The following is an 11,075-nucleotide window of genomic DNA, read 5'->3' as shown; positions in this document are numbered from 1 at the left end:
ACGCCTTTATCACTAGCAGGTTAGACTACTGCAATGCACTTTTCACTGGTCTTCCCAAAAACATCTAAAGAAATTGGCACTCATACAGAACTCTGCGGCTAGACTTTTTAACTAAGACTAAGAAGAGAACACATCACCCCTGTGTTGGCTGAACTGCACTGGCTCCCTATTTCCTATAGAATTGATTTTAAGGTTATGTTAATTACTTACAAAGCTCTGAATGGCATAGCACCTTCATATATCTCTGAGCTTTTAATATCTTATCAACCACAAAGGAAACTTAGATCATCCAATTCTAATCTTTTAATCGTACCCAAAGTGCTCCACAAACAAAGTGGAGAAGCTATGCGTTTATCCATTATGCCCCCAAACTATGGAACACCCTGCCTCTGTACATCAAGCAGGCGAGTTCAGTAAATATTTTAAAAAGATCTGAAAACATACCTGTACAGGAAAGCTTTTTAGTTAACTCATCTTATCCTGTAGACTACATTTTCAGATTATTCTACATCTGCTACTATTGGAGGGCCCAGCCAGCCAGAAGCGGATGGGCTCCCCTATTAAGTCAGGTTCTGCTCAAGGTTTCTTCCTGGAATATGGGAGTTTTTCCTTGCCACAGTTGCCATATGGCGTGCTTGTGGGGGTAAAGGGTTAAGGCTGCCAGTCTTATGACGTCATTTTCTATATTTTTGATATGTTGCTGAGTATAACATAAACAGCAAAGAAAAGTGATTGATAATGACTGACTGACTATTATTGTGTTACATGTTTCAAATGTAAAGCACTTTGAGCTGCATTCTGTGTATGAAAGGTGCTATACAAATAAAGCTTTATTATTATTAAGCTTTATTATTTGAAAGCTTGGACTTTTGGGAATCCATACATGACAACCTTTTTTATGTACAATCTGTACAGTGCTTTACATTGTCAAATTAAACTATGTCTCAATTAAATTTAATCAGAAATGCCCTCCTCCCTCTCCTCCGCCTTTGGTGCTTCCCTACCTTCTAGCTGCAGTGTAGGCTACAGTATATCCTTACCAATAAGTAGATGCAGCCATATTGGGTCTTGAAATAGCCACAAGAATCCATAGAAATAGGATAATATCCAATATAATTTGTGCAGATGTATAGTCCATGTTCTACACACCCATTGAATAACAAAACAATGCAAAAATAGAGACTTTGGTAACACTTTACTGTAAGGGTACATGAATTATCATGAATCCATGCATGAATTAAATAATGATTTATGTATTACTTCATTCCTTAATATCTCATGAATCATCAAGAATTCACATGAGTTCATAGTCTATCATTAGTGACCTCATACATGGCATTAGGTACAGTGGGCACATCATTATGAATTATGATTTATTAAGCATGATCATTATCATTTCTTTTTCTGCCAAAAATGTGGTCATCACTGCTCAAATTCTGATTTGAACACAACTTTGCAGTTCTCTAAACACATGTCATTATTCAACACTTTAGTTGAGGGGCCACAGACATGATGAGCTCATGAGCAATTAACCTTAAATTCATGTAATCATGATGAGACACCACCTCACCTCAGGCTACCTCGTTGACATATGCAGGCACACACACACACACACACATAAACACACACACACAAACACACACACACACAGGTGTGCACACACTCACACATACACACGCATGCACATACACACATAAACACATGGTTCGAATTACGGGGTATTGGGGGGTCCGACCCCCCTAGATGAGACTTGGACCCTCCCAAAAGGGATGAAAATAATAGTTTGGGGGGTACTGAAAAAATGTAATAAACTTTAATGTTATCCAATATTGCATGTAATTAAATGCAGTATTACCATCACATACCAACAATGCAGGATATAATCTAATGAAATACGATATTCAAACCCTCACCCCCATTGGGCTGTACCATTTCTCTGGTATGTTCAGACTGTGTTCTGCTGCTGCTTAGCTTAAAAATCAGGCCTACAATCACATGCCATAGGAGGAGTTCCATAGATATACTGACACGGGGAAAGGTTTAATGAGGCGATTTATCATTGTGCATTAATGTCTTAACAAGAGGGAATCTGCACTAATATTCAGGGAATTTTGCATGTAGATTAGTGGTTCTCAACCTTTTTAAAGCAAATGCCCATACACCCATAATTGCAACGTTACCTGCAGTTAGTTTGAAACGCTACATGAACATATAATAATCAATTGGACCTGAAATGTCTTTTCTCGTGTCCATTATTAGAGATCAGCCTTTCTTAAAAGCGTATTGCTGCACAAACGTTTTGTGATACAACACCAGGCGCACAATGAATTGCCTAAGCTACATTATATGAACTGCCTAGGCTAAACAACGGTCATTTTTTTTATTGGCTTGATGTTTGGTAGGCTTAGGCTATCCAAGAAAAACGAATCAGATGAACCAAAGGCAGGCCTTGTTTTAGACTAGGTGAACTTGGCTATTAAACGGGAGACTTTCTGTGGCCCATCTGTAAACAATTCTGGGTCTTAAATTTAAGTAGTATGTTTGCCATTTCCGTGCTATTGGTCTGTATGCATTTCCATGTTTGCACTGTACTGCTATACCAAAAAAATCGTTTTTTGACTGTGGCGCGCAACTTTACGCACGGGGCGCACCTTGAAACAGTGTTTACCCAAATCCATCCCTTCGCATAACGTGTAAGGTATATTGTGCTTGCTAGTATGACTAGTTTCTTTTAACTTGTCGGCCAGCCAGCCACGGTCATATGACCTATAGTTTGAAGGAAAATTGACTGTCAACCACAAGTGTGAAATCATGTGTGTAAGCCTATATAAAATGGAGAGTGACGTCACCAGTTGAAATAGCTGTACCCCCCGAAGTACAGACAAACACACAGACACAAACAGGTATGCATACACTCACACATAAGCATAACACACACACACACATTAAGACACACGCACACACGTACACACACAGTAGACATGCAGGCATACTTACACACGTACTTACATGCACACACACAGGCACGCACGCACAGACTCACACGCGTACACACACAGACCTGCACATAAGCACACGCATGCCATGCACACACACATAAACACAAACACGTACTTGCAGGCATGCACAAACACACCCACACGCACACACATGCACACACACACATAAACACACCCACACACAAACACGCACACACACACATAAAAACACACACATGCAGGCAAGCAGACACACGCACAGACACACATAAACACACGCACACACATGCCATACGCACAGACCCACAAACACGCACACACACATAAAAACACACACATGCAGGCAAGCAGCCACCCCCTCACACCCACACACACACACACACACACACACACACACACACACACACACACACACATGCACAGACACATAAAACACATACACATACAGTATGCAGGCAAGCAGACACACACAAACACAAACACACACACACACACACACACACCATTACCCCCCCACACACACTCACACACACAAAGAAGCACACATATACACACAAGCAAACGCACACATGCACACACTAATTTACATACACAAAAGTTGCAAGAGTGGAGTAGAAAATGGAGACAAATTGACATGTGTGATTTATTTTTGCAGAGAGACTGTGCAGGACTGGGCGGCGGTCATATTGTGTACCGCTCTGCGGTACATCTAGTTTTATAACTTGCTTGTACCTCTGTAAAGTGTGTTTTCCACTGCTGCTGCATCAGCTTTCTCAACCGTGATTACCACGAGTTTGAAAATGCTCATGTACTTCTGACCCTGTTGCTATGCAACGCCCCATACCAGCTTGGTTAAAGAATAACGAATAGGGCTCATTATCACTGAGATCACACAGACTTATAAGTAAAGAGAGCTCTAAACAGTTCACTTTAGAACTAGTTGATGTCGTGGATGACAACTGACGCTGAAAGATCCTTGTCGTTCTCCCATGCACGCCCTGCATGTGTGACACCCTGCTTATTCTCTTAGGTAGGCCTACCACATTTTATTTTGCCACTCTTGGTGAAGCAGCCATTTAGAGCGACTATCAGTACTGCAACGGTAAACTTTTATGTGTGGTATATTTACTTAGGGGAGAATTCTCCCATGTGCATAAAGGCCCATAGGCTACACACCATGTCTGATTTCTTGGACAAAATACGCAGACTAAACGCATGGGTTCTAATTTGTCTGTAGCCTACTCACCAAGGATGAAATTCGTTGCGATGAAAAAAACTTTCGGAACAGTCTCAGTCTATCTAGTCTGCGAAAAAGAGCTCCTGACCAATCAAATAATGATTTTGCAGGGTTCCATTGATGTATCAAACGACAAGCAAAAAAAGCTGACAGTTCATAATTAGACCAGTCATCGTGGGCAGCAAGCTGTCAGCTTTTTCTGCTCGTATAGAGGCCTATATGCCAAAATTACTAAGAGTTTATGTTACAGCAGACTTTCCCAGGTCTTCAAGAGTACAAACTCCACCACAGACAACTTGCCCCACTTCGACCACCGTCCCATCATGTCCCAACATTCAACAAAAAATAATGAAATCTCACTACAAAGCAGTGAACAGAGATCTTCTCACTGCACAGCAAAATATGACATGGGATGGAAATGGAAGTTTTAGAATAGGCCATTGCTTAGGCATTTGAACCCATAGTTGGATGCAACGTGTGATAATATAGCCTCCCTTACTGAAATATCAGGCTTCTGGTGAACAGTTGCCACACATTTGTGGCAAGGTCATATTTTCACATGCAAATTAGGTTTCTGGCAAACAGTGGTTAACTTTTGGCAATGTTGCAGCAAATATGCATTAATGTCATATGCAAATAGGTTTGTGGTGAACATACATAATATTTTATTACATCCAATTATTATAACAATGCAATAACACAATATATTATAATGTAATATATTGCATTTATATTATATCATATTCATAGGTCTATCAAGTTGTGTGCAGAAGCATTTTTTCCTGTATTGGTTGAAACACGCTCCATAATCACACCCTAATGGTGAATAGAATATAATTGAGTATGGCCACGTCAGGTTAGCAACACACTGTAAGCCTAGATCAGTTGAATTTACTGATTCAGAATGCTGCAGCATGCCTGGTCAATCAGCCAAAGAGGACACATGTAACTCCTCTCCTAGTTACTCTCCATTGGCTCCCAATAGTAGCCAGAATTAAATTTAAATCTCGCACTTTGGCCTATAGGACACTGACTGGATCTGCTCCTTGTTTTTTTAATTCAATGATCAAGATGTACATCCCCAACCGCCCACTGCGGTCTTCTGATGAGCGTCTGTTGGGTCGACCAGTCATAAACACTAGGTCAAATTCAAGACTCTTTTCCTAGTGGTTCCATATTGGTGGAATTATTTGCCCAGTGCTTTCCGTTGCTGTGATAGTTTTGGGTCTTTTAAGAGGGGTCTAAAGGCATATCTGTTCAACATGCACTTAGTTCATTAAGCACTTTTTATATGTTATTGTTATTGCTTTATTTTCATTAGACTGTTGATTAATTTGACATTGTTTTTATTATTGATATTCTCCTTAATGTAGTATAACCATATATTGGTATTGTTATTATATTGTTGTTGTATTGAATAGACATTATTTTTTATTATTACAAGGATACAAGGATACAAGGAAGTTTATTGTCACATGCATATAGTTACTGGAAGTAAGAAATGCAGTGAAATTATGTCTGGTGTCAGCCTATTTGTGCAAAGTGTGGGTAAAAGTGCAGTAGAAGAGGGGTTTAGTAGATTAAGTGGCAAGGGCTGCATAAGAAAGGTGGGGGAGGATTGAAATTGGGGCACCAACAAGGAGCACCCAAGAGCAATTTTTATTATTGCTGTATTCCCTCTTTTTTATTAGGCTAATGATTGAATTGACATTGTTGTTTATTATTGCTATTCTCCGTATAGTCTGACCAACATTGTAATTTGTTCCCTGTTAAATTTTAGTATTATATTGTTTTGTATTTGTATGTCGCTTTGGACAAAAGCGTAACCATAACCATAACGATAAAAAAAATAGAGGAAAGTGGTTTCCTTTCGATCCTTTAAGGCTACGTTTATACGGTGACGATGAAAAGAGAAGACGCAGAAGTGGCGTCTCGTCTTCATTTTTTTATTCGCGTTTAGACGAGCATTCTCAGGGGGAAATCTATTCGCCTATTTACACCATTTCAACGGCACATGGACGGTTAGACCGAGAATTCTCGTCGTGAAATTAAAATTCCACTGGAGCTCCAAGCGGTTGTGTACACGCAGCCTTACAACACTGTTTACAGCTCCTCGAGTCACGGTAAAATGTAATTTTTGGTACATAGTTAATTTAGATACACCTATGTTGTGGGTGGTTGCGTTTCTATAGGAGTCCGCTGTCTTGGTTTGTATAGAAATGGATATTAAGTGACACATACACGCAAGACGGTGGAAATACGGGACCGGTGGAAATAGGGGGAGTTACGATAGAGGGTAACTAAGTAAAGTAACGGGTTAATTTTTTTAGAAGTAACGAGTAACGAGCAAACACTACTTTTTAAAAGTAACTTCCCCAACACTGACCTCCACAACGCTACATAGGTGCACTGGAACAATCCTTCCTAAAATGCATTAAACTTTAGTTTACAAAGGCGTTGAGGATCTGCAGAAACTCACCCAAAAAGGTCAGGGTGTTCACTGATATGCTCACACAAAAATGAACTTATTTGTTATGTCCATAACCTGTCATGTTCACATGCAAAAGATGCTTTCCAACAGGTGTTTTTTTTTTTGGCTGTGGACTATTCGTTTGAATAAAACTGTGGAGCTATTTTCCAAAATTTGATAGCGTAGCTCACACCCGCACATTCTTCCGTTGAGAGCTTGAATAATAGAAAAACACACTCCAGGCTTAGTTTTTGTTTGTTTGTTTGTTTTTCATGTCATACCTGACCACAGAAACCGGTTTTAGGACAGCAGCATGTGTCCAAATTTCAATACTGACTCTGCAGTCATCCTCAGATGAGTCATGTGACATCAGCCAAAAAAAAGACTCAGCAATAACAATTGATATATAGACTCATCAGGGGGTTTGTTTGTTTGTTTTTCATGTCATACTGCAGATTCAGCAGTCAAAGGTGGAGGGTGGCATTTTCATGCACTGTAATAAACAACTGCCACTTGAAATTAGAGACGGACATCGGAATTGACAACTAATGCTACAGAGATAGATCTGAATATTGACCAAAACAGTTTATTCTGTAATCTGACATTCTGTGTTTGTACTTACATACAGGTATATTTGTGTCAGCAGTGCAAGTTGTAAATTGACTTTAAACATCAATGTGTTGAAGCAGCAAAGAGGACTAGTCTGAACAAAATGTCACAGGCGGAATATCACAAACCACATGGTGAGTCAACATCAAAATTCAGTACTACACTTATTATGTAATTCATTTCCAAACCACACTTGCACAAAGTAACCTGTGTAAAGTTTTTGTAAATAATCAGACAAAGATACTGAGAACTCTTATACTTACATCTGCTCAGCTTTGGTGGTAAGTTTGGTCTGAGAAGGAATTCAATAGTAAGAGTGACCCACACAATGAGCGAGGCAAGAAAAGAAAATAGTGACATGTGCTCTGAAGAAAAGGTCAAGTGCAAAAAGAAAAGACAAATATTTCAAGTTATTTAGACCATCCTCAGAGTCAAATAGTTTCCCGAGGCCGAAACATCATTTCCTGAGTCTTCTCATGCTACCTTATTTTCTCCTTTTTTGTGGATTTCCCAGCTCATAGTCACTCTGTTATGTACCTAAGTATCCATAAATTGGCTAATGTCTTATCTCTTTCATTGTGTATTCCTTTTTATCTTACAGAAATGCATGTGATAGTAGTGGGAGAAATCATATCGGACAGAACATCAATATTTAGCCTTCTGCCAGCTCAGGAGAACCCTCAGCTTAGTCTAAAAAAACTTTTGACCATGTAAAACGCAGTGGTCAGGTGAGAGATAAGAGATTGACTGTGGTGGACACCCCAGGATGGTGGAAGGGCTACCCTCTGATTGACACAGCAGAGCGAATCAAACAGAAGCTAGTGTTGAGTGTCCAACACTGCCCTCCAGGACCTCACGCTTTCATCCTTACTGTTGAAACTGGTACATTTACGGAGACAAACAGGAGGTCTATAGAGGAGCACTTGGGGCTCTTTGGGGAGAACATCTGGGGACACACCATAGTGGTGTTCACCAAAGGAGACTCTCTGAAGGATAAAAGCATAGAGCAGCACATTGAAAGTCAGGGGGAGGCTCTAAAGTGGGTAACAGAGAAATGTGGGAACCGATACTGCGTCTACGACAAGCAGACTAAAGATCAAAACCAGGTCATCCAGCTGTTGGATCAGATAGAGAGTGTTGTAGTGAATAACAGCGGCAGACATTTTGAGCTTGATGAGACAACTTTAAAAGAGGTTGAAGAGAAGAGGAAAGTTGCTAAGGTGCGAGCAAATGCACGAAGAGAAAAGAAAGAGAAAAGAAGAGAAGAAGAGAAAAGAAAACGACTCAAAGGTAAGTTATGTTGCAATACAGGGTAGTGTTAAACAAATCTATATGTTTTTATTTGCCAAACTATGAAGTTGACACTACGTGCCTACACTTTATGCTATTAATGTAACTTTTATTATAGATGTTGTTATTGGTTATATTATTGTTTATTTGCTGTTGTGCTGCATGAATGTGTCATTCAGGTCAGATCCAGCCTCTGTCAGAAGTCAGAATTGTTATGTTAGGGTGGGTTACTTGTGGGAAAAGTTATGCCAAAAATGTCATCCTGGACAAAAAAGATGTTCGCCCCAGTAGAACTCATCAATGTAAAAAACATGAAGGATCAGTTGGTGACAGACATGTCACTGTGGTGGACACTCCCGGCTGGTGGAAGTACTTCCCCGCCCACTACACTCCTGAATGGGTGAAGACGGAGCTTGAGCGAAGCGTGACTTTTGGTTCTAAGGCTCCCCATGCCTTCCTGTTGGTGGTCCCAGCTGATGTGTCGTTCCTGGAGGAACAGAGAAAGGGAATTCAAGAGAACATGAAGATGTTTGGTGAAATGGTTTGGAGAAACACTATTGTGCTCTTCACCTGGGGAGATACTTTGGGGAACACAAGCATCGAAGAGCACATTGAGGGTGAAGGAGAACCCCTCAGATGGCTTGTGGAGAAATGTGGGAACAGATATCATGTCTTTGACAACGTGAATGGAGGAGATGGATCACAAGTCCACCAGCTTCTAGAGAAGATTGAGGAAATGGATGCAAGTGTTAGTTCCTGTGACGGGACCCCGAAAACCCCAGAAACGGAAGTAACAGAGAGTCACAGAAGAGAAAAGGAGGTGAGGAAAGAGATGGTGGAGTTTCTGGACAAAGAGTGGACCAGAAGGGACAATGAACTGGAGGAGAAGGTGAGAGCGATGTGGCGAGAGACAAGGAGAGGAGACAGGAGCATGGATCACATTCCAGACTGTGAGTATCAATTATATTTCATCACTTGCCCAGTTTAGATTTCATCACTTTATTCAAAATACCTTTGACAAATGTGCAAATTGGTTTAGTACAGTTTAGGTAACACTTATTTTAAGGTAAAAAAAAACCTCTTTAGGGCTGCAATGAGGGTTATGTCTACATAAACATGGGTAATATGGAATTTGATGAACTGACTATAGAAACATAGTATTGTTAATAAGTTTTGTGCTGAAGAACACTGCAGAAAGGACACCATATAGATTGTGTCTTTTTTATTGATTTATACTCTTATTATGTAGTTTCAGTTCAGGAAAATGAAGTATATTTGGATACCAGGGGATTGCCAATTAAATTTCCATTGTTATCAGGTAATCAACCACTACATACCAAACAGCAAAACACTTCTATATGCACCCTGTAGTGAGTACATGATGACATTTATACTTATATTCATAAGTCTGTAGAGACAGTAAATATCTCACATCACATAAATATATTTTACCTCAGGTTATCAATTATTTGGTATTTACTGATAATTGACTGCCATACGACATAGTAAGTAAGTGCTTTTATAGTGCATTTTTCATGCACAAGGTGCACCTCAAAGCGAAGAAAGCTGAGTGTATGCTGCATGTCCATGTTGTACCAGAGAAACCAGGACAAGCAGAACATGAACCTCCTGAACTGACTGAAAGGAACATGCAAGAGATGTTTAGACGGGAATTGGCCCGACGCGAAGTTGAAATCATGGAGAAATTTCAGGGCATCATATCAGAGCTCAGTAGATCAGGAGGTAAGTTGTTGTGCTGTGGACTTCGAACTTATGCCTCTACACAGCCTTGTCTTTATCCTGAAAATGTTCTACAAAATAAACCTCCAAGTCATAACATTGGACAATATAATTTTTTTTTAATTAACATGTTTCAGCTGTATACTGAATGACCATTTGGTACCAGCCAGGTCAACATCAACTAAACTTCTTTATTTTATTTTAGGTGTTTCTGAACCTGACGATCGTGATATTAAAGAAGCAACAGAAAAAGTGCTCAACTGGCGAACAGGAACCTCTGGAGTTGGATCAGAATTAGAAGAAGAGGACATCAGTTTGGCAGAGTGATAGATGTTGATATTGGACTTTTTGGACTATGATCTATCTGCACCAATGTCCTGACAGTATACTGTACAATATATGAATACTTATAATCAAGGAATCAGGTGGATAAAACATGTCATGGATGGCAACAAGTAGTCATAGAGCTTACATAATGGATTGTCAGTTGAAGAAAACATTGTCCAGGTTGTGCTAACAAAACAACCATTGAAGATTTAACTTTGAACTCCATTTTGATGGGCCCCAGTTTTATGAGAAGAAAATGTTTAATGGGGCCTCTGGTGGCAAGTCCTGGTGGCAACACTGTACATTTTAATTTAGTGTAAATATTGAAAAGTTCATTGTGCTATCCATTTTTACCTGAGATGGCTTGTCTATTCATTTTTTTTAATCTGGTTTTATGAAAAGTACGAATATACTATGTTGAAGT

General features: G+C 39.7%; 1 protein-coding gene across 1 annotated transcript; it reads left to right on the top strand.

Moving 5' to 3' along the window:
* The first annotated feature begins 7,397 nt into the window (after positions 1-7,397).
* LOC125298308 (GTPase IMAP family member 4-like) lies at positions 7,398-10,276 on the top strand. The gene is made up of 6 exons (XM_048249011.1): positions 7,398-7,428; positions 7,568-7,575; positions 7,984-8,584; positions 8,764-9,534; positions 9,834-9,902; positions 10,129-10,276. The coding sequence occupies exons 1-6, from the start codon at positions 7,398-7,400 to the stop codon at positions 10,152-10,154; spliced, it is 1,506 nt and encodes a 501-aa protein (XP_048104968.1). The 3' UTR covers positions 10,155-10,276.
* The last annotated feature ends 799 nt before the right edge of the window (positions 10,277-11,075 follow it).

This window comes from Alosa alosa, chromosome 7, assembly GCF_017589495.1.
Source record: "Alosa alosa isolate M-15738 ecotype Scorff River chromosome 7, AALO_Geno_1.1, whole genome shotgun sequence".
Lineage (NCBI taxonomy): Eukaryota > Metazoa > Chordata > Actinopteri > Clupeiformes > Clupeidae > Alosa > Alosa alosa.
This window is presented reverse-complemented; position numbering and strand designations above follow the sequence as displayed.

Bases quoted from the DNA above. Each gene is read 5' to 3' on its own strand.
- LOC125298308 (XM_048249011.1), top strand. From the start codon at position 7,398: ATGTCACAGGCGGAATATCACAAACCACATG. The intron at 8,585-8,763 runs GTAAGTTATGTT...TGTGTCATTCAG, and splicing joins GAAAAGAAAACGACTCAAAG to GTCAGATCCAGCCTCTGTCA. The intron at 9,535-9,833 runs GTGAGTATCAAT...CTTATTATGTAG, and splicing joins CATGGATCACATTCCAGACT to TTTCAGTTCAGGAAAATGAA.